Source organism: Delphinapterus leucas, chromosome 2, assembly GCF_059928025.1.
Source record: "Delphinapterus leucas isolate spDelLeu-1000000601 "Yukka" chromosome 2, BTC_Dleu_Yukka2, whole genome shotgun sequence".
Classification (NCBI taxonomy): Eukaryota; Metazoa; Chordata; class Mammalia; order Artiodactyla; family Monodontidae; genus Delphinapterus; species Delphinapterus leucas.
This window is the reverse complement of record NC_143130.1, coordinates 73,058,577-73,082,113: the sequence shown is the minus strand read 5'-3', so window position 1 is coordinate 73,082,113 and position 23,537 is coordinate 73,058,577. Positions and strand designations below refer to the sequence as shown.

At 44.5% G+C, this 23,537-nt stretch overlaps 2 protein-coding genes across 2 annotated transcripts in view; one reads left to right on the top strand and one right to left on the bottom strand.

Moving 5' to 3' along the window:
* The window catches only part of ANKDD1A (ankyrin repeat and death domain containing 1A), a 36,245-nt gene extending 13,316 nt beyond the window's left edge, over positions 1 to 22,929 (top strand). The window contains 11 exon segments of the mRNA XM_089907115.1: positions 401 to 499; positions 1,041 to 1,139; positions 4,020 to 4,118; positions 7,453 to 7,551; positions 8,974 to 9,069; positions 10,140 to 10,170; positions 10,173 to 10,234; positions 12,974 to 13,178; positions 15,130 to 15,159; positions 15,162 to 15,233; positions 16,221 to 22,929. Coding sequence (XP_089763241.1) covers positions 401 to 499; positions 1,041 to 1,139; positions 4,020 to 4,118; positions 7,453 to 7,551; positions 8,974 to 9,069; positions 10,140 to 10,170; positions 10,173 to 10,234; positions 12,974 to 13,178; positions 15,130 to 15,159; positions 15,162 to 15,233; positions 16,221 to 16,282 — 954 coding nt within the window. The 3' untranslated portion in view covers positions 16,283 to 22,929.
* Positions 18,696 to 23,537, bottom strand: part of SPG21 (SPG21 abhydrolase domain containing, maspardin) — a 78,759-nt gene continuing 73,917 nt past the window's right edge. Inside the window, exon 10 of the mRNA XM_089907113.1 lies at positions 18,696 to 20,444. Within this exon, the coding sequence (XP_089763239.1) occupies positions 20,424 to 20,444 (21 nt within the window). The 3' untranslated portion in view covers positions 18,696 to 20,423. The remainder of the gene's footprint in view (positions 20,445 to 23,537) is intronic.

The window sequence follows — 23,537 nt, the reverse complement described above, 5'->3', positions numbered from 1 at the left end:
GCTGCTGGGCACAGCCTGAGCACAAGGAGAGTCTCTGGGGCTGTGGCCTGAGCAGAGAGAGGGGATGCATCCGGGGTCACCGAGTTGGGACTGGCTTTAGACTGGAGCATGGATAAATAGGGATTAAAAAAAATTTTTTTTTAAAGTAATATGTCCATCTTAAAGTGTACGAAAAGAGACCAGAACTTGGCCCTTGAAAGTGCCCCTGGTTTTTGGTAGTTTTTGGCACAGTTCTCAGAGCAGGGTGGCATTGGCCCAGTGTGCAGGGCTGCAGCTCGTCACCAACTTGCTCTATAACCCTGGACATGTCTCCCCTCTCTGGATCTCAGCTGCAGTGGGTCCCCAGGGCCTGCAAGGGTCTATGATTCCACTGACCCCTCAGGAGCCCTTCTCCCTGCAGGAGGGGAACACAGCCCTTCACCTGGCCGCCCGCTGGGGCCACCTGGCAGTGCTGCAGCGACTCATGGACGTCAGGCTGGGCCTGGAGGAGAGGAATGCGGTGAGTCACCACCTGGAGGATGCAGAGATGTGTGACACTGGCTTGCCCCCTGCCTTCCAGGAGCCCGCAGCCCGTGGTGCAGCCTGATTTCCCCTGGTAGGGGCTCTGAAGCCAAGAGCGAGGACGTGTTCTCAAACAACCCACGGGGAAAAGATGAGCAGCAGCACAAAACTCCAGGCTCGGAGGGGCACCGGGCCTGAGGGATCACGGAGCAGTCATACGCACAGTGTGCGTTCACAGAAGGGAGAGGTCACTGTGGCCAGGATGGAGTAGGAGGGAATAGACAGAGCAGGGATGAGGCGGCTTGGAGGGCAAGGAGAACACGAGCAGAGCTGTGGCAGAGGGAGTGAATACACCATACGCCCCTCAAGGTGAGAATCAGGGGCGGGGCTCAGGGAACCACAGGTCGCCAGGTCATGTCTGCAGTAGCAGGGAGGGGAGAGCTCAAAGAGCCCTGGCGCCCTGGCAGAAGGGGTGTCCTCCGGTCTTGGGCTCTGGCCTCGGCCTCCTGCCATCCTCACACCGCTCCCCTGTGTTTCAGGAAGGTCTGACTGCCCTGCACGCAGCTGCTGAAGGGATCCACCCCGACTGTGTGCAACTCCTCCTCGGGGCCGGGAGTAGCGCGAACGCCCTCACCCAGGTAGCCGTGCCTCCTCACGACTGGTGTGTGCCCTCGGCTGCCTGCAGAGACGTGACTGTGTCAACTGTAGGAGCCACGATGATTCCTGAACATTGTGTGAACAAGGCTGTGAGGGAACAGGCTCAGCTGTTGAGCTCTGTGACTTTGGGCAAGTTACTTAATCTCTCTGAGCCTCGCTTCTCAACTATAAATTGGAGGTGATATATACTATTTTATATTGCTATGAAGGCTAAATACCTAGCATATTGCCTGGGACATAATAGGAGCTCAGTACCCATTAGTGTCTTATTGCTGTGCACGTGACAGTTCACAAAACCCTTTCATAACTATTACCTCAGAAAAATTCCCCCCATTTTACAGATGAGAGAGGTTCAGTGACTTTCCCAGGTCACAAGTTGGTAAGAAGCGAAGCTGAGTCTGAAAAGCCTATTCCCCTGACTCCAGAGTTCATGGCCTGAAACGTTTGCCTTGCCCAGCGGGGGTAGGGGTGGGGTGTCCGCAACATGAGGCCCACACCGCAATTAGAGCCTGAGCCTGGGTGTGACTCTGGGACAGGCCTCTTTCTCCCTTACCATTGCACTCTGTGAGTTGGCCATTAGAAATTCTCTGTGTCCTTGAAAAGGGGGTTGTGGCCTTTCTTTAGGTAGGAAGTTGGTGTTTTTGTTTTGTTTTGCTTTTTGTTTTTAGATCAGTGACAAATACTCTTTCTTGGCTGGTTGAACAGCTGCAGAGTCTGGAATTCTCTTTTTGTTCTAAATTTCAATAAGGTAGCAAAAATAATATTAATAGTGAATAATATAAATAATAGCAAAAATAGTTTAAAAACAGAGGAATGAAAATATGCTAAAAATATTTAACACAAAAGAAGGCAGTCAAGGGGAAACAGAACAAGAAAAAACAAGAGACATTCAGAAAAAAAATAGCAAAGGGAATTCCCTGGTGGTTCAGTGGTTAGGACTTTGCACTTTCACTGCCGAGTCGGGGAACTAAGATTGACAAGCTGCGCAGCTCGGCCGGAAAAAGAAAAGAAAAGAAAAGAAAAGAAATAGCAAAATGGCAAATGTAAATATAATAATAATATAAATCGTAAATTCCCTTAAATGTGAATAATGCTTTATAAACCACAAAACATTTAATTTGCTCCCCTGGAAGGTGTGGAGACTACTACCCCAGGGACATAGCGGGGGACATTACAGCCAAGAGGGGGAAAGTAGCTGTCCCAGGGCACCAGCCGTGTCCTTCTGTTGCTGGTGAATTTAAGGTTCTTACTTCATTGCAAAAGAATTTGGAGACGAAGTGATAGGTAAGAATCAGATTTATTTAGAGAGAAACACACTCCACAGACAGAGTGTGGGCTATCTCGGAAGGCAAGAGGAAGAGGCTTTGAAATATGGCGTGGTTAGCTTTTATGGACTGGGTAATTTCATAGGCTAATGAGTGGGAGGATTATTCCAACTATTTTGAGGAAGGGATGGGGATTTCCAGAAATTGGGCCTCTGCCCACTTTTTGGCCTTTTACGGTTAGCCTCAGAACTGTCATGGCGCTGGTGGGTGTGTCATTTAGCATGCTAAGGTATTACGGTGAGCGTACAATGAGGCTCAAGGTCTACTGGAGGTCGAATCTTCTGCCATCTTGGACCTAGTTGGTTCTCATTAGTTTTCATCATGTACTGTGGCTATGTCATTCTTTTTTTTTTTTTTTTTTTTTGCTGTACGCGGGCCTCTCACTGTTGTGGCCTCTCCCGTTGCGGAGCGCAGGCTCAGCGGCCATGGCTCACGGGCCCAGCCACTCCGCGGCATGCGGGATCCTCCCGGACCGGGGCACGAACCCGTGTCCCCTGCATCGGCAGGCGGACTCTCAACCACTGCGCCACCAGGGAAGCCCATATGTCATTCTTTTAAAGGTTGTGCCCTGCCCCCTTCACTCCTGTTTCACTTCCATCAGCAAGGTGTTGCTCCTTAGTCAGAAAGGCCCTTTCTCTGTGCCCAGCACTAGGCACTGGGAGGGGGCACAGACAGGTCATGCCATGGCCACCTCCCCAGCAGTAACAGCACAGGAGCTTAGAGACTCAGGGGGTTAGATCCAGCTGGTGGTCGTTGGTGGCTTGGAGCTGCCCACCTCACCGGCTCTCGTGCTCCAGCCTTGACTTGAGGTTTCTGGCAGAGGCCACGGTCTATTCCGACACTCCCACCTCTGGCAGTGTCGTGCAGCAGGGTCTCTGAGGAGGGGGCAAACCCAAAGTGATTGCATTTCCCACGGGGAGGTGGATGGATTCCCACCCACCCTGTAAACTTGCTCAGACTCGACTTTGGGAGGGTGACCAACTCATCCTGGTCTGCCCATACTGCCTGATTTTAAAACAGAAAGTCTCGCATCCAGGGAACCTTCAGTCCCAGGCAATCTGGGACAGTTGGTTACCTAGTGGGTCCTGCCTGAGATGAAGTCTCATCCAGGAGGAAGCCCTCCCTCTGGCCCTGCCAGGCTCCTCTGTGGATGTGCTTAGACCAGCTCCAGCTGGACAGTACATGCTGGGTGGGATTTGCCCTGTACAGGTAAATCTTATTGGTCCCCCTCCTTGAAAACCATCTCTTCAGCATCTATACTCCATGTGTCTTTACTGGCTAAGGAACTGTGAAGGCTTTGGCCTTTGTTCTGGAGTCTGTGACTGGAGGTGAGGAAAATCCTGAGACCATAGTGAACTCCTTTTACTAGTCACCAGGCCTGGGCAAGTCATTGATTTCTCCTGCCTCAGGGTTTAATGGGGATAATAGTCCCATGGGGGTTGTGAGCTGTGAATGGGATAATGAATCTCAAAGTGCTTTGTAAACCCTGCTGTGAGGGGTCCTTAGGATGCTGCATTGATGCCTGTTTCCCTCTAGAAAAAGCAGAGCTGCTTCCACTACGCAGCCCTCGGTGGCTCTGAGGACATGGCCTGGGCCCTCGTCCATGCAGGAGGAAGCACTAACGTGGCTGATCATGTACGTGTGGGGCCTGGATGGAAGGGGGGGAGGCAGGGGATACACTGCCGAGTCTCCCAGGACCTCACTTCTCAAAATAGAAATGGAGAACAGATTAGTGGTGGCGGGGGGCTAGGGATGGGGGCGTGGGGCAGAGAAGGGAGGAGGGTGTGGTTATAAAAGGACTACACAAGGGACCCTTATGGTGATGGAACTGTGCTGCATCTTGACTATGTAAGGGATACACGAACCTACACGTGTGATAAAATTACATAGAACACACATGTATACAAATGACTACAAGTGAAACTGGGGACATCTGAGTAAGATGGTGGGTATTATCAATGTCAGTGTTCTGGTTGGGATATTGTACTGTGGCTTTCTAAGATGTTACCATTGGAGTGGGGAGAACAGAGCAGATGGGTGTTGAGGGTGGGAAGAAGGCTTTTCACCAGATACCTTTTGTTCTTTCTGGTTCTTTAGGTTTCTATAAATAAAATGTAAACCAATGAAAAGCAGTACTTGCTCTCTTTCCTCTCCCCTTTCCTACCACATTCCCACAGACCTATTTCCAGGACGATGGAGGCCATATCCAGCCTCCTTGGTTATTTTATCTCTGTGGCCTGCTGCTTCCTGGAGAGCCACCATTAGAGCTCTGATAAGTTTCCTAGCTCATCCGCGTTGTGCACTTGAGCCAGTTTCCAGTGTCTGCCCATTCACTCTCACAGGAGACCTTCTTTTGGCCTGATTTTGATTTCACAGTTATCTAGCAATGATCTGAGGACACTGCTGAAATTCTGTGGTAGTTTTACCTAGGTTTTTAAATTTTTTTCTAGATGTGTTTCAGAATACTTTTTGTCATTTATTGCTATTTGGGTTTGGGATTACATTAAGCCTGTAAATAATATAAGAGAAAATGGTCACCTTTGTAATATTTTATTTTTTCACTACAAACGTGTCTTGCCATTTCTTTATGTCTTCTTTTGAATCCCTCAGTGATGTTCTATGGTTTTTGTTTGCCTTTGTAATAGCCATTTCCAATTATACTCTTCATAGGTACTTTATATATTTTGACCGTCATTGCAAATAGACTATCTTTTTAAAATATGTCATTTCTTGTGGGCATTCAATACAGGAATGCTACTGACTTTGGTATTTTTATCTTCTATATGACTTTTCACTGATTTTGCTAGAGGTTTTTTTTTTTTGGTGGGGGTATAATAACTATTTTGACCTGTGTAGATATACAGTCACGTTGCCTACAAGTAATCGTATAGTTTAAATCTTCTTTTCCAATATCCATAAACTATTTTTTTCTGGCCTAAACTAGTAATGGCAGTCACGGGCATTTTTGTGGTATGTGTGCGTGTTCTGTTCTGTCACCTTTTGGTACTCAACATGTGAGGGTGTTTTTCCACAGTAAGTATAGATCTATCCCATTGACTTTTCTGGCTTTGTACTGTTCTACTAGATGTGTGTCACCATACACCTAGACAGAAGTTTGCTGTGGCAGTATCTCCACTTTGTCATGTAGTCAGTGCTCACAGGGAACCACTGGAGATGGAGTCCTCCAGCCTTGAGTGAGGCCTTGGGTGAATGTTGGGTTTGGGTGAGACCTCTGTTCTGGTCCCGGCTGGCTCTCTCATTCATTCATTTCATACATAAATAGTTGTTGAGCACCTACCTAGATGCCGGGGGTAGAAAGTCCAGTAACACGGGGTCTCTATTAGTTACGTGTCCTTGGGTGTGTCATGTAAGTTTTATGAACTTATTAAGTGTTCTCATTTGTAAGGTGAAAGTACGAATAAGAATACCATTCCTATATACTTGCTAGGTTCATGTGTGGAGTAAATGAGATAGCAGAGAATCTTAAGGTGCTGTTGCTAGAAGGGACCTCAGCAAGCATCACTTGCCAGATGAAGATGACTCGCCCAAAGTCACGTAGTGAGTTCCTGGCATGGCAAGGTCTCAAACTTGGGATTTCAGGCTCCCGCCCACCATGAGGATCAATTGTGGCCCAAGGGATTCAGGCTGTGGGCTGTAAATTCCTCAGGCCACTCATGTCATCCGAGATGTGAGAAGGTCCAAACTCAGAAGCACTATCTATACAGTAAGTGCCCTACACATGAACCAGTTCCATTCCAAGAGCACATTCGTAAGTCCAATTTGTTCACAAGTCCAACAACGTTTGCCTGGATACCCAACTAACACAATTGGCTGTATAGTACTGTACTGTAATATGTTTATAATACTTTTCACACAAATAATACATAAAAAACAAACACACAAAATAAAGAAAACATTTTAAATCTTAGAGTACAGTACCTTGAAAAGTAGTGTACAGTACAACAGCCGGCATACAGGGGCTGGCACTGAGTGGACAGGCAAGAAGAGTCACTGACTGGAGGGGGGAGAGGAGGTGGGAGATGGTAGAGCTGAAGGATCGTCAGCAATAAGAGACAGAGGGCAAGCTGCAATTTCACTCATGCCTGACTTTGACGGCAGAGGTTCTGGTTCCTTGCTGGATTCAATTCTATCTACCCTCTTTAAAAAATGATTCAGTGATGTCTGGGTAGTAGCTCTTTTTTTCTCGTCATACATGACACAGCAGCACTGGATTGCATTCGGAACGGCTGCTGCAACTTTCGTGTACCTTTCTGTGTTCGGGTCCTGTGCCTCAAAAACTAACAGTGGGGCTTCCCTGGTGGCACAGTGGTTGAGAGTCCGCCTGCCGATGCAGGGGACACGGGTTCGTGCCCCGGTCCGGGAAAATCCCACATGCCGCGGAGTGGCTGGGCCCGTGAGCCATGGCCGCTGAGCCTGCGCGTCCGGAGCCTGTGCTCCGCAACGGGAGAGGCCACAACAGTGAGAGGCCCGCGTACCGCACAAAAAAAAAAAAAAAAAAGATACAAGTTGTCAAATGAAAAAAAAAAACTGACAGTGCCTCCTCAAATGAAGAAAATCCCCTCGCCATTTCCTGCGTCGTGAATCACTTCGTTTCTTCAGTTACTTCTTCTTCCCCTTGTGTCTCTTTGTCCTTTCTCTGAGCCAGTTCCATCAGGTCTTCATCAGTAAGCTCCTCGTGTTGCACAGCAAAAGTACTGTACAGTAAAGTACACAAAAGCACGACTAGTAGAGGATGCACGCATGTGACAATGTACGCCAGACATGTGAATTAATTTATGTGATCAGACATGCGCATGCACGCTCGCATCTTTGAAAGTTCGCAACTTGAAGGTTCGTACGTAGGGAACTTACTGTACTCCTCCCAACTCCCATCTTCTAGCACCAGCCTGCAGCTGGGCAGTCCTGGGAGGGACCCATCAACTGATCTGTGCCTCTCCACCGCCCCCAGCAGGGCGCCTCTCCTGTGCACCTTGCTATGAGGCACAACTTCCCCGTCCTGGTGCAGCTCCTCATTGACAGCGGCAGTGTCCTGGACGCCGTTGACAATGTAAGTGGCTGCAGAAACCATCTGGGCCCCATGGAGCCTCTGGGCACCCTCCCAGGTTGGCAGGGCTTGACTGTGGTCTACTAGCCTGGCCCAGAATTGAGGAATCGCTCTTTCAGCTTGTCAAAAGTTGTTTGAATATTTGTTGAAGGTAGCATTATTTTATCAACCATTTCTCTATTTTGAACATTTGAGTATTTCCAAGTTTCTGTCATGATGTATAGAGCACTGTGGTAAACATTTTTGCTACATGCAACCTTTTCCTTTCATTGATTTTTTTTTTCCCTTAGGGAAAATTCCCAGGGCAGGGGTGACTGGGTTAATCTCGTATAACAAGAGGTCTCTGAGTCCTGAAGTTGTGATCCATCAGGAGCGTTTTAAAATCCCCATCCCCACAATCCACCCCCCAACCATACAATCCTCAGGGCCACCACGCACAACCACTAGTGGTGGAAAGCAATTTGACAGAATATAACATATACCTTTGAAATGGTCAGTATTTGCACGTCTGAGAATTGAGCCTCAAGAAATATATTAAGAGCTCATGCACCAAGATATCTGTTGTAGCAGTCTATCAGTTTTCATTTCAAAAAGGACCCCAAATACTTAATAAGAGAGAAGTGATCGGTTAAATTATGGTATAGGCGTAGATAGGCTCTTATGGAGTTATAAAAAATGGTGTTTATAGAGTTTATAATATGCAAGAAGTTATACAGATGCAAAATGTATACACAGGATGATCTCAAATATGTAAAACCATAAAACTAAAAACATTCTGCATTAAAGAAAATACTAGAAGAAATGTACTAAGACTGTTAACAGAGGTTGACTTAGGTGGGATAGCGAGTGGTATTTTTTCTTTGTTCTTTCTACTTCTTTGTTATTTACTAAGTTTGCTGAGTATTATGTTTATGATTAAATCCAGTTTACCCTCCCACGTAACTTCTTTTTTTAATATAAATTTATTTTATTATTATTATTATTTTTATTTTTGACTGAGTTGGGTCTTCGTTGCTGCACGCGGGCTTTTCTCTGGTTGTGGCAAGCGGGGGCTACACTTTGTTGTGGTGCGCAGGCTTCTCATTGCGGTGGCTTCTCTTGTTGGGAGCATGGGCTCTAGGCACCTGGGCTTCAGTAGTTGCGGCTCATGGGCTCTAGAGCACAGGCTCAGTAGTTGTGGCACACGGGCTTAGTTGCTCTGCAGCATGTGGGATCTTCCCGGACCTGGGCTCGAACCCGTGTCCCCTGCATTGGCAGGTGGATTCTTAACCAGTGCGCCACCGGGGAAGCCCCACATAACTTCTTAGAGAAACTCTGTTAAGGCCCAGTTGGGAGTGTACCCACCTTGGTCCTGTCCTGGCTTTGAGCCACAGACCATCTCTACATGCTTTTCTGCTCTCCGTCCTCTTGGTTTGTTTTCCAGAGGCAGCAGACACCCCTCACCTTGCCGCCGAGCACGCCTGGCAGGACATAGTAGGTATTCTCCTCATTGCTGGGGTTAACTTAAACCTGAGAGATAAGGTACCTCTGCTCACAACCAGCCTCCCTTGCGAGCTTTCATGACTCCCTCTTTGCCAGAGATCCTGATGCAAATGCCTCCTGCTCCCAGAATGTTCAAGGCTTCCCATCTGTTATATATCAGCTCAAAGGCAACTTCCTCCAGGAAGCCTTCCTGCCCCTCCATCACCTTCCCCTGCGTCCTCTGAGGTCCCTCAGCACTTGGCCCACCCCTCTCCTGGTCCTTGCCTGTGATATGTTTGTCTTCTGTTTCATGGCCCCCATCAGACTTTGAGCTCCTTGAGTCATCTGCTGGGGAGAGGGGAAGAGAGTTAGAGGAACAGCATGTCACCACCCCACAACTCCGTACATGTGAAACAGGGTTGGGGGAAGCTTCCTGGGTCACGGTGCTTCTGGGGTGGCCACCTCCTTAGGTGGCCAGAAGTTTGAGAAGAGTTGAAGGCTTAGTATGAGGCTGAAGAGGTCACAGGCTCATGAGGCGAAGGGCCCTTGCACATGTGGCCCAGCCCTTGGGATGGTGTGGGAAAGAGATGGGGGCAGGGAACAGGCCCTGAGGCTGGACCTGGGAAGGGCTTCCTGCTTCCTGGGAGGGAAGCTGGGGCCCGGGGCAGCTGGCCAAGCTTGAAGAGGAGCTTCCCATCTCCCCGCAGGTCCCTGGAGGTGGTGGAGGCCAGCACTGTGCCAGAGGCCTGGAGCAAAGGGCTGGAAACCTGAGGGGAGGCAGCAAACTTGACACAGGAGCCCAAGCCCCTTCTCTGGGTTCTGGTTTCATCTGAGACATGAGGCTGGTAACATCTATCTCACAGGTGACCTTGAAGACTTATGCAGGCTGAGTTTTATAAGCTTTAAGTCCTCCTATTCTAGAAGAACACAAGAGGTGGTTGTTGGAATTATTGCCTTATTCTACCTGTGACTTTTCCACACCCAGAGTTACTCCCAGAAAACCTTCTGCTCTCCAGTGTAGACTGCTGGAAACCACTTTCTTTGGGCAGGAGGGTCTGTAGTCAGTGCTAGAGGCCATCCTACACCCTCTTATAGGAGCTCTGGCTTCCCTTCTCCCTTCTTACCCGCAGCAAGGAAAAACTGCCTTGCCAGTGGCCACCACATCAACCATGTCAGCCTGGTGGACATGATCATAAAAGCCGATCGCTTCTACAGATGGGAGAAGGTACTGAGACCCTGTGCTTGGTCTCTCCGTGTTGGAAAGGGAGTGGCCATGGCTTCAGGTGGAGTTGGCTTTGAACCCCAGCCCTGACCAATTCAGGGGCCCCTCAGTTTCCAAGCGAGTGATAATCCCTGCCTTACCTAACACTAGGGTTCTTTGAGGGCATCCAGAGATGGGTGAACACCCAAACCACACTGAAATAAGGCTGACTGAGGTCCGTGCCAGTGTGGAGATACTAGTAGACCCTGCTCTAGCTCCTGGTTGATGGATGAATGCATTCATGCATGAATAAAGAAATGGCAAATTGGTTCCAGCTCACTGTCAGCTCCAGGTGATTGGAATTGTGGCTTGGGGTGTTCTACTTAAGCAACTTTCTGAGCCCAGAAGGAAAGTGTGCTGGGATTGATTAGTGATATCTGCTGTGGATTTGGGAAAGAGGAGTGGCAGTTGTAAGGTCCTGCATTTACAGCTCCAGTGTCGGCAAATGGGGGTGGGTTGAGAGATTTTTTGTTGTCCTTAATGGTTGCTTTTATACACAGAAAATAAAATTTTGCATTTATTTCAGTTTTAGAAATTAATACTGAATTGTTTACAAAATTTAAATCCTACTTTTCCTCAAACTTTTAAATTTATTTTTACAATCTTCTTATTACATTTATACAACTAGTAAATTTTAACAGTCACTTTCAAGGAAGCCTTTTGATTAAAGTTTGGTCCCATGTTTAAGCTTAATTAAACTACCTTAAAGGTTTTAAACTGAAAGAATAAATTTAATATAATAGGTTTTCTTTTTAAGCACTTCAAATGCTTCCTAAATTCTTAAATTATCCCATTAAATGCAATAAATTAAACCTATAAAGTGAATCTCAAATACCATAAACATTCTGATATTGTTTACAAATTTAGTAAATTTCTCTTACACTTCTCAAAAAAATCACTGTCCAAAAATCAATCAATTGATAAATTTCCATAGGAATCATAAGATTTTCTCTTTCACTGACGTGCTGGATTCTTGTAAATATTACAACCCCTTTACATACAACAGATTACTCCTAAATATTAATACCAACGGTTTGATGAACTGATTCATCTCTATGCTTAATTTTAAACCACCTCAGGCTTTAAAAGTTTTCAACACTAAGGCAGTGGTGCAGTTAGAACCACAAATCCCTCCTTCCTACCCCTAGACCAATTCAATCAGAATCTAAGGGATAAGGGCCAAGCTTCTGTGGTTCTTAAAGCTCCCAGATGATCCCAATGTAAGATGCAGCTGAGAACACAGCTCGAAAGAAGCAGTTTTTACCACCCAAGGAGAGAGCCAAGCTCCCAGGTCGTCACCTCCCAGGTGACTGGCCAGACACAGTTAACCAGGATGCAGATGCTAGAACTCACCTGAGCTTTTTTTTTTTTCACACACACACACACACACACACACACACACTGTATTTTATTTTTACAAGAGATAAATAAACTGACACCAAGCATTGTAAATGGATGACCACAACAAAAGCAACAATGATTGCAATTAACAAACACGAAACACACTCATACTATGTCATAATATTGACATTCTGTCCAGTAATCCTCCACTGTAACAGCTGCTTTACTTTGCAGTGGTCACCTGAGCTTTTTAACAACTAGAAATCTGCAGCCACATCCTTTCCAGGGGCTTTTGTGGCTTTTTTTTTATTTTTGAATTTTTGAATTTTATTGATTTTTTATACAGCAGGTTCTTTTTTTTTTTACATCTTTATTGGAGTACAACTGCTTTACAATGGTGTGCTAGTTTCTGCTTTATAACAAAGTGAATCAGTTATACATATACATATGTTCCCATCTCTCTTCCCTCTTGCGTCTCCTTCCCTCACACCCTCCCTATCCCACCCCTCTAGGTGGTCACAAAGCACCGAGCTGATCTCCCTGTGCTATGCGGCTGCTTCCCACTAGCTATCTACCTTACGTTTGGTAGTGTATATATGTCCATGCCACTCTCTCGCTTTGTCACAGCTTACCCTTCCCCCCGCCCCATATCCTCAAGTCCATTCTCTAGTAGGTCTGTGTCTTTATTCCTGTCTCACCCCTAGGTTCTTCATGACATTTTTTTTTTCTTAAATTCCATATATATGTGTTAGCATATGGTATTTGTCTTTCTCTTTCTGACTTACTTCACTCTGTATGACAGACTTTAGGTCCATCCACCTCATTACAAATAGCTCAATTTCGTTTCTTTTTATGGCTGAGTAATACTTTTGTGGGTTTAACTTAAGCTATTACATAATTTTTGGTAACCTCTCATTTTATCACCTGCTTTGCATAGAAAGAATTCTGTAATGCAGACCTTCTCTACTTGTTGTCGTTTGGCAAGTTTAGTTCGTGCCTGATTCTTGGCTTTCCTGGTTTTAGCCACAGCTGCTGAGTCATTCTACTGACACTCGTGCTATAAGAACACAAAGAAAAGAGAGAAATGGGAAGGCTTCCTGGAAGAGGTGGCACCCAGGTGGTCTTTTGACTGTGGCAATGGGATTGAGAGACAGGGAGGTGAGAAAAGGAATTCTGGATGAAGAAACAGTGTAAGCAACTCAGTTTCCAACACTCAAAGCAAGGCACAGAGTCAGAAACCAGAGTAATGGACACTATGCTCCAGGCCTGTGATGACACCAGTTCTGTGTCCAGGCTCACAAGGGAGAGCCTGGCAGGGATTTCCCCCAGACAGCTGCTGCACTTCTGGGATCTGCCCCACAGGACCAGCTCTCATGCAGGGACCTCTGTGACCCCTCTGGGAAGAGTTTGACCTTTAAGCAGGACCATCGGCAGGAAACACAGCAGCTCCGCTCTGTGCTGTGGTGACTGGCCTCCAGGTACCTGCAGCCCCACGAGTGGAAGAAGCTGGCGTATTGCTGGGAGTTCACCGAGGCCCACGTCCACGCCATCGAGCAACAGTGGACAGGTACCACCTTGCCTTGGTGCCCCAGAGCAACCGGGTGGAGGGGTGGGGGCACGTGGGGTGTGTTCAGTTTTCTGTTCTTCTGGGGGAAAAGCCTCAGCAAGCCACACGCCACTTCCAACACATCACGTGCTCTTCCCCTCTCCAGGCCTTTACACAGACTGGGCCCTCTGCCCCTCCCTCCACATTGACCTGTGAACTTCACATTCTTCACGAATCAGCTCGAGCTGAAACCCATCATTCACACATGAAACTAAAGGTGCTCCCTGTAAAAAGGAGAGGAGCTGCTGTTGCCACTATTATTTAACATCTATTTGGAAATTCGGGCCCTGGTATTAAGGCATGAGACAGAAATAGAAATTGAGTGTAAATACTGGAAAGGAAGAGAGAGATTTATTAATTTCAGATAAGATACACACACACACACACAGGAAGTCCAGAAGAATCAACGGAAAAACTCTTAGAATAAAATAATTCAATGAAATGGCTAAACATGATGAAATATACGAACACCATAGTATTCCTCTGTACCATCAATAAGTGGGCAAAATATATAGAGGTATATATATGTAAAAAAAATATATATATGTAAAAATGTATATTTTAAATATATTAAAATATTTAAAATATATATATAATATATATTTAAAATGTATGTAAAAATATACTCCATTTACAATAGTGTGTGTTTCTAAGAAGAAATATGAATGACATATGAGTAAGACAATACAAATTATTTGAACTGTAAAAGAAGACTTGGGTAAGTAGAATGACATTCTGTATTTCCAGCTAAAAGAAGTGTCATGTAGATACTGATTTTCCCCATATTAAAGCTTTGATCCAATTTTAATCAAATCAAAATAGGAGGTTTTTGAAACTTGACTAAAGGATTCTACGGTTCGTCTGAAAGAAGAAACAGGGAATATATAAATGAATATTCTGGAGGAAAAAAGCGAAGAGGGTCTAACTCAACCAGACTCAACGTTAGAAAGCTAGACTGTTTAACACAGAGAGATACCTGACAGAAACATATGCAAATCAGGTAGTGGACTAGAGTGGGGAGTCCGCAAGCGAACTCTATTACCGATGCGGATTTCATAGACGATAAAGGAGCACTGGTAAATTACAGGGCTGGGGACAAGGGGTAGTGAATAAACGGGTCAAATAAAACTGCTACATCACGAGCAGCACCAGGAGGAAGTGCCTGCTGGGGGCCCACGGACACCAGAACATCAGGGACGCAGTGGCTGACTGACTTGGACCTGATGGCTGTGCCCCCATGGCTGTGCCAGACCATCTGTCCCCAGCTGGGAGAGCTGACCTGGTCACAGTTGAATAACAAGTTAACCCCACCACCAGCACTGAAGAGCATGGGCACTTATTTTCCAAACATTGTAATCACCTGGGAAGGCTTAACACTGATCTGTTGCCTAGGCCACACCCAGACTCAAGTACTAGGAATCTCAGAACGGGGAGGGGGACCCAGGTGTCAGTGTTTGCTAAAGCCTCCCAGGTGTCTCCAATGAGCACTTATGGCTGAGAACCACTGGTTCAGGGGAAAGAACAGGGCCACTAGCTTGCAAGTCACAGGTTATTGTGAGCCGCCAGAGGGATGAACTGTACAGTCGTGTGTGCATCGTGGTACCACAGTGAATGCCAATTCTTTCTCTCTTCCCAGTGACACCAATAGGATACATGGTGGATGCTCAGGGGAAAGCCTGGCACTGGGGAGATCCAGGTGTCCCTGATACGAAACTCCACCCCCATCCCATCTGAGGCTGCTCCTCCCCTTCCTCCCATGCCCTCCCCATATCTGGGCTGAGTTCTGCTGGCGCTTAGAGGAGGGTCTGATGTTCCGGTGGCGGTAAGGGGTGTGCTCAGGCCTGGCTCTGGTAAGGCAGGCGGGCTTGGCGCCTTCTCTCTCTCTCTCTCTTTCTCCCCTCATGATCTTCAGGCACCAAGAGCTACCGGGAGCACGGGCACCGGTCACAGCCAGTGAGAAACCCAGCAGAGTGCTATTCAAAGGCCTCGTCGCCATTGGCAGGAGGGACCTGGCTGGTAAGTGTCTCCCCTGCCCACCTGCTGCTCAGGGCAGCACCGGGCGCAGAGTCAGAGTTGCATGGCCCCGCTGGAATGCGGCAGGGCCCTCCAAGGCTGCTCAGACCACGGCGCTGTGGCGCTGGCTCTGAACCTTTCAGATTGATGGTCCTAGCCCTGCCTCCTCCTGGAACCCAGACGGAGACTTGGGCAACTCACAGTACCTCCTGGCCCCAGTCTCCCCATCTGTGCCATGAGGGTGACCCAGACGATCCCTATCACCTTCACAGCCCCAAGGCCACTGAAGCTACAATCTCTTCCTATCCAGCTCTCTATACTACATTGATTTTTTTTTTCTTTCTCCAGTTTGGAATAAGGTGGGAACAGCCTGCAGGGTTGTTTTTCACAAACATTAAGACCTATGGGCCAAAACTGGCTTAAGATGAGTTGAACCAGTAAGATCTGGTCAAATAAAATTTCTGAGGCCGTCACAACCTATTTGAGTCTGTCAATCCCAAAAGCGTTTTTTGGGATTTGCGATTCAGGGCACCATGTAGAACCATCAGGCAAGCGGAGTAACAGGTTCTAGTAATGATCCCTCATTAAAAACAAAATTGGCTCATGATGAAAAAGGCTTAAACTCTGTAACCTCCATTGCCATGGTGCATTACAGGGCAACCACAGGATGGGGTACTAGGCAGCCATCCATAGTAATGAAGGTACATCGGTCACTTGGCAACAAGGAAAAGCGTCGATACCACGTTATCAAGGGGCAAGAGGAAAGTCCCCTGTGTGGTCGGTCTCCCCTAGCTGCCACACACAAGGTGTGAAAACAGTCATTTCAGAGGGGAGGAATTAGGGATGACTTGGTTCTTCTTCCAGCATGTTCTTAAAAGAAGATGCAGAATAATATTTAACACAAACTCTTGCAGGCAATTAAAACATCAAACTAGCCTTGTGAGGCAGCGCTCAGGCAACAAGAGGCAACAGGATTCTTGTCTTTGGCAGAAAGCATCAGGAAGAAAGCAAACGATGACTCTAGCGCCCCGAGGAGGTGCACAGCCATGTAACTGGAGGGCCTGGACCTTCAGGAGCATGGAACCTCAGAGTGGGGGCCACTGAACAGAGGAGGACCACCGTTTAAGGGCTTAAAAAACAATTACTGTAAACAGACTTCCAGCTGCTTCCACTGAAACCCATATTAGGCAGGACCAGCAGGCAAATGTTTGTGATCTTTTTCACGGGGGCCTGTCTCAGGTTTTGCAGGTAATCCCTTCCCAGAGGTATGGTCCTTTGCAGCTCTCAGTTTACTTTCATCTCCTGCATCTCACTGGAGCCTCACAGCAGCCCCCTGTGGTGCAAGGGATGTCTTTTCAGAGAGGACTCTGGGCACAGGGTGGATAAGCAGCTCATCAGGTGGTGAGGTCAGGGGCCAAACTGAGCATTCCTGTCTCCCCAACCTGGTGAAGGGCTCCATCCATCCCTTATGAGAAGGACCGCCCTTAATTCAATCCCTGACTTTTATGAATGCTGTGCTCACTCCATAACTGTTTCTATTCTCAGCTCATTTGTACATTTTGACAGTTCCAGGAGGCACACACTCGCATTTTTTCCCTTTTTCAAAGTACCTTTTAAAGTTTTAAACTTTTAATTTTAAAATCATTTCAGACTTAGGAAAAAGCTGCAGAAATAGTTCAAAGAATTTCCAAATACTCTTCACTCAGCTTCCCCAAATATTAACATCTTACATAACCAGGAAAGTAACACTGCTAGGATACTATTTTTTTTTAGATGTTGGGGGTAGGAGTTTATTAATTTATTTTTGCTGTGTTGGGTCTTCGTTTCTGTGCGAGGGCTTTCTCTAGTTGTGGCAAGTGGGGGCCACTCTTCATCGCGGTGCACGGGCCTCTCACTATCGCGGCCTCTCTTGTTGCGGAGCACAGGCTCCAGACGCGCAGGCTCAGTACTTGTGGCTCACGGGCCAAGCTGCTCCGCGGCATGTGGGATCCTCCCAGACCAGGGCTCGAACCCGTGTTCCCTGCATTAGCAGGCAGATTCTCAACCACTGCACCACCAGGGAAGCCTGCTAGGATACTATTAACTCACCTTCACACCTTATTCAAATTTTGTCATTTGAGCCTGGAAGTTCTTCCTGAAAGCTGTTTCTGTCTAATATGAGCTCTCCTGCATGTGGCACAGCTGGCTGTGGCCAGTTTCGGAGCCCATATCTTAGAAAAACTCCCCACAAAGTTAGCCTTTGGGCCTGCGTCCTGGGAAGAAGATAGAATATAAAACTGCTAGAGCTGAAAGGGGCTCCAGTTCTCACACATGGCTGGCGGGAGTTCACAGTGGTACAATCCTCTGAAAGGCAATTTGGCATTATCCACCGAAACTACAAATACGTTTACCCTTTGACCTAGCAGTCCCACATCTAGGCATTTAACCTACAGAGAAACCTGCAAACATTATATAATACTAACACACATGCAAGTGAACAAAGGTGAAACTATGCTGTGAGATGGATGTATGGGAACTGTGTACTATCTGCTCAGTTTTCTTTAACCGTTTTAAAAAAAATAGTCTATTTTTAAAAATAACTGAAACTAAAACTTACAAAAAGAAAGAAAATGAGGCTTTGAAACCAACCCATCAGGTTGATGATTTGAGAGGTGTGTCTGGCCTGAGGCCTCACAGTTTGCAGTGGGATTTAGTCCCCAGCACAGCACACAGCCTCCCTGCCACTGTGGCACCCTTCATTTGCACATGCTGTGTTGAGATGGAGAACCTTCTTCTACCATCTATTCCAAATGAGAAAGGTATTTCATACCACATGGGACTTGGATCACTTACCTGGATGAATTTTGTTTTATTTTTTATTTGGTTTTGGCTGCATTGGGTCTTTGTTGCTGCACACGGGCTTTCTCTAGTTGCGGCGAGTGGGGGCTGCTCTTCGTTGCAGTGCATGGGCTTCTCATTGTGGTGGCTTCTCTTGTTGCAGAGCACGGGCTCTAGGCACAAGGGCTTCAGTAGTTGTGGCACGCAGGCTCAGTAGTTGTGGCTCATGGGCTCTAGAGCACAGGCTCAGTAGTTGCGGAGCGCAGGCTTAGGTGCTCTGTGGCACGTGGGATCTTCCCGGGCCAGGGCTCGAACCCATGTCCCCTGCATTGGCAGGCAGATTCTTAACCAATGCGCCACCAGGGAAGCCCTGTTGTTTGTTTTTTGAGATAAAAAAGCAAGTCCATAAATAAAGTTTAAACGTTGAAATATATCTCTCAAGTTCAATACTTATTTCTTTTGTTTGGGAAATCAATAGCAAAATTTCAAACAAGCTATTGTGGATTTTTTTTTTTTTAAACAGGACTTACAAGATTGATTTATAGGGTTCTCATGAATGATCTCTTGTTGCCTACTCAATCAACCTGTAAACAATTTTTTTAAACTTAAAAAAAATTTTTTTTAACTTTTAAAAAATTTAGATCAATAATTTTTTATTGAATTATAGTTGATTTACAATATTGTGTTAGCTTCAAGTGTACATCATAGTGATTCAGGTTTTTTTCTGATTATATTCCATTATAGGTATTTATTAGATACTAAATGTAGTTCCCTGTGCTGTACAGTAAACCCTTGTTGCTTATCTATTTTATGTATAGTACTTTATACATGTTAATCCCATATTTCTAATTTGTCCCTCCCCACCTCCCTCACTCCTTTGGTAACCGTAGGGTTTTTCCTATGTCTGTAAGTCTGTTTCTGTTTTGTAAATAAGTTCATTTGTACTATTTTTTAGATTCCACATATAAGTGATATTATATAGTATTTCTCTGTTTGACTTACTTCACTAAATATAATATTCTCTAGGTCTATCCATGTTGCTGCAAATGGCAATATTTCATTATTTTTTATGGCTAAGATTCCATTGTATATATATACCACATCTTCTTAAGCTGCTCACCTGTTGATGGACATTTGGGTTATTTCCATGTCCTGGCTATTGTAAATAGTGCTGCTGTGAACAGCACTATTCGTAGTGCATGTGTCTTTTTGAATTAGAATTTTCGTCTTTTCTGGATACATACTCAGGAGTGGATTGCTGGATCATATAGCTGCTCTGTTTTTAGTTTCTAAAAAATATTTATTTATTTATTTGGGCTGTGCCAGGGATCTTAGCTGCAGCATGTAGGATCTAATTCCCTGACCAGGGATTGAACCCAGGCCCCCTGTCTTGGGAGCCTGGAGTCTTCACCACTGGACCACCAGGGAAGTCCCTATTTTTAGTTTTTTAAGGAACCTCCATACTGTTTTCCATAGTGGCTTGAAAAATGTACATTCCCAACAGTGTATTAGGGTTCACTTTTCTCCACATCCTCTCCAACATTTGCTATTTGTGGACTTTTTGATGATAGCTATTATAACAGGTGTAAGGTGATATCTCATTGTGGTTTTGATTTGCATTTCTCTAATCATTAATGATGTTGGGCATCTTTTCATGTGCCTATTGGTCGTCTGTATGTCTTCTTTGGAGAAATGTCTATTTAGATCTTCTGCCCGTTTTCTGATTGGGTTGTTTGTTTTTTGATATTGAGTTGAATGAGCTGTTTGTACATTTTGGATATTAACCCCTTGTATGTTGCATCATTTGCAAATATTTTCTCCCATTCCGTAGGTTGTCTTTTTGTTTTGTCGATGGCTTCCTTTTTTTTTCCACACACACACACGCACACACACACACACACACTGTATTTTATTTTTACAAGAGATAAATAAACGGACACCAAGCATTGTAAATGGATGATCACAACAAAAGCAACAATGATTGGAATTACCAAACACGAAACACACTCATACTATGTCATAATATTGACATTCAGTCCAGGAATCCTCCACTGTAACAGCTCCTTTACTTTGCAGTGAAAATTGATTTGTATATTTTTTACCTCTGAGTCCTTGTGGGATTTTTTTTTATTCAAACAAAGTCACAAAAATTATAATCATCCTCATCAGTTCACTCAGTCCCATGTAATAAATTTTTTTTTCATCTTGATCTTTTGTTAGTACTTTTATGAATTCATCACTTTTCCATTAGAGTTCTGAAAATGCTTATTCATTCAGTTCAGCAGTATAGTCAGTTACCAGAAACCTGTACTTGTCAGCCTTTTCCATGAATTCCTTGAGATGAAACCCTTTTATAGGAACATTTTTGCAGAAGCATCAGAGTACACCCAGAACTGTCTGTAAATGACAAGATATAAAAATGACCACGGTTAAAGATTTGATGAAAGTCCATAATAATGCAAATGACAAGGTAATTTAGTTATTTCTGAGATACACTTTTTAAAGTAATAACTAGAATTATGACTTATAACATTATACTGGAACATAAAAGATTTTTAGAAATTTCATGTAATGTCTGAAACATTTATATTAACATATTTCCATACAAATAAACCAAAGAAAGTTCAGTATTAATTTTTTTTCGTTGGCTTTTTATATTGCAGGTTCTTATTAGTCATCAATTTTATACACATCAGTGTATACATGTCAATCCCAATCGCCCAATTCAGCACACCACTATCCCCACCCCACCGTGGTTTCCCCCCCTTGGCGTCCATACGTTTGTTCTCCACATCTGTGTCTCAACTTCTGCCCTGCAAACTGGTTCATCTGTACCATTTTTCTAGGTTCCACATACATGCGTTAATATACGATATTTGTTTTTCTCTTTCTGACTTACTTCACTCTGTATGACAGTCTCGAGGTCCATCCATGTCTCAACAAATGACTCAATTTCGTTCCGTTTTATGGCTGAGTAATATTCCATTGTATATATGTACCAAATCTTCTTTATCCATTTGTCTGTCGATGGGCATTTAGGTTGCTTCCATGACCTGGCTATTGTAAATAGTGCTGCAATGAACATTGGGGTGCATGTGTCTTTTTGAATTATGATTTTCTCTGGGTATATGCCCAGTAGTGGGATTGCTGGATCATATGGTAATTCTATTTTTAGTTTTTTAAGGAACCTCCATACTGTTCTCCATTCAGGCTGTATCAATTTACATTCCCACCAACAGTGCAAGAGGGTTCCCTTTTCTCCACACCTTCTCCAGCATTTGTTGTTTGTAGATTTTCTGATGATACCCATTCTAACTGGTGTGAGGTGATACCTCATTGTAGTTTTGATTTGCATTTCTCTAATAATTAGTGATGTTGAGCAGCTTTTCATGTGCTTCTTGGCCATCTGTATGTCTTCTTTGGAGAAATGTCTATTTAGGTCTTCTGCCCATTTTTGGATTGGGTTGTTTGTTTCTTTGTTATTGAGCTGCATGAGCTGTTTATATATTTTGGAGATTAATCCTTTGTCCGTTGATTCATTTGCAAATATTTTCTCCTATTCTGAGGGTTGTCTTTTGGTCTTGTTTATGGTTTCCTTTGCTGTGCAAAAGCTTTGAAGTTTCATTAGGTCCCATTTGTTTATTTTTGTTTTTATTTCCATTACTCTAGGAGGTGGATCAAAAAAGATCTTGCTGTGATTTATGTCAAAGAGTGTTCTTCCTATGTTTTCCTCTAGATTTTGATAGTGTCCGGTCTTACATTTAGGTCTCTAATCCATTTTAAGTTTATTTTTGTGTATGGTGTTAGGGAGTGTTCTAATTTCATTCTTTTACATGTAGCTGTCCAGTTTTCCCAGCACCACTTATTGAAGAGGCTGTCCTTTCTCGACTGTATATCTTTGCCTCCTTTGTCATAGATTAGTTGATCATAGGTGTGTGAGTTTATCTCTGGGCTTTCTATCCTGTTCCATTGGTCTATATTTCTGTTTTTGTGCCAGTACCGTATCGTCTTGATGACTCTAGCTTTGTATATAGTCTGAAGTCAGGGAGTCTGATTCCTCCAGCTCCATTTTTTCCCCTCAAGACTGCTTAGGCTATTTGGGGTCTTTTGTGTCTCCATACAAATTTTAAGATGATTAGTTCTAGTTCCGTAAAAAAATGCCATTGGTAATTTGATAGGGATTGCACTGAATCTGTAGAGTGCTTTGGGTAGTATAGTCATTTTCACAATAGCTTTGTAGTATAGTCTGAAGTCAGGGAGCCTGATTCCTCCATCTCCGTTTTTCGTTCTCAAGATTGCTTTGGCTATTCGGGGTGTTTTGTGTTTCCATACAAAGTGTGAAATTTTTTGTTCTAGTTCTGTGAAAAATGCCAGTGGTAGTTTGATAGGGATTGCATTGAATCTGTAGATTGCTTTGGGTAGTAGAGTCATTTTCACAATGTTGATTCTTCCAATCCAAGAACATGGTATATCTCTCCATCTCTTTGTATCATCTTTAATTTCTTTCATCAGTGTCTTATAATTTTCTGCATAAAGGTCTTTTGTCTCCTTAGGTAGGTTTATCCCTAGATATTTTATTCTTTTTGTTGCAATGGTAAATGGGAGTGTTTTCTTGATTTCACTTTCAGATTTTTCATCATTAGTGTATAGGAATGCCAGAGATTTCTGTGCATTAATTTTGTATCCTGCTACTTTACCAAATTCATTGATTAGCTCTAGTAGTTTTCTGGTAGCATCTTTAGGATTCTCTATGTATAGTGTCATGTCATCTGCAAACAGTGACAGCTTTACTTCTTCTCCGATTTGGATTCCTTTTATTTCCTTTTCTTCTCTGATTGCTGTGGCTAAAACTTCCAAAACTATGTGGAATAAGAGTGGTGAGAGTGGGCAACCTTGTCTTCTTCCTGATCTTAGTGGAAATGCTTTCAGTTTTTCACCATTGAGGATGATATTGGCTGTGGGCTTGTCATATATGGCCTTTATTATGTTGAGGAAAGGTCCCTCTATGCCTACTTTCTGGAGGGTTTTTATCATAAATGGGTGTTGAATTTTGTCAAAAGCTTTCTCTGCATCTATTGAGATGATCATATGGTTTTTCTTCTTCAGTTTGTTAGTATGGTGTGTCACATTGATTGATTTGCGTATGTTGAAGAATCCTTGCATCCCTGGGATAAATCCCACTTGATCATGGTGTATGATCCTTTTAATGTGTTGTTGGATTCTGTTTGCTAGTATTTTGTTGAGGATTTTTGCATCTATATTCATCAGTGATATTGGTCTGTAATTTTCTTTTTTTGTAGTGTCTTTGTCTGGTTTTGGTATCAGGGTCATGGTGGCCTCATAGAATGAACTTGGGAGTATTCCTTCCTCTGCAATTTTTTGGAAGAGTTTGAGAAGGATGGGTGTTAGCTCTTCTCTAAATGTTTGATAGAAATCACCTGTGACGCCATGTGGTCCTGGACTTCTGTTTGTTGGAAGATTTTAAATCAC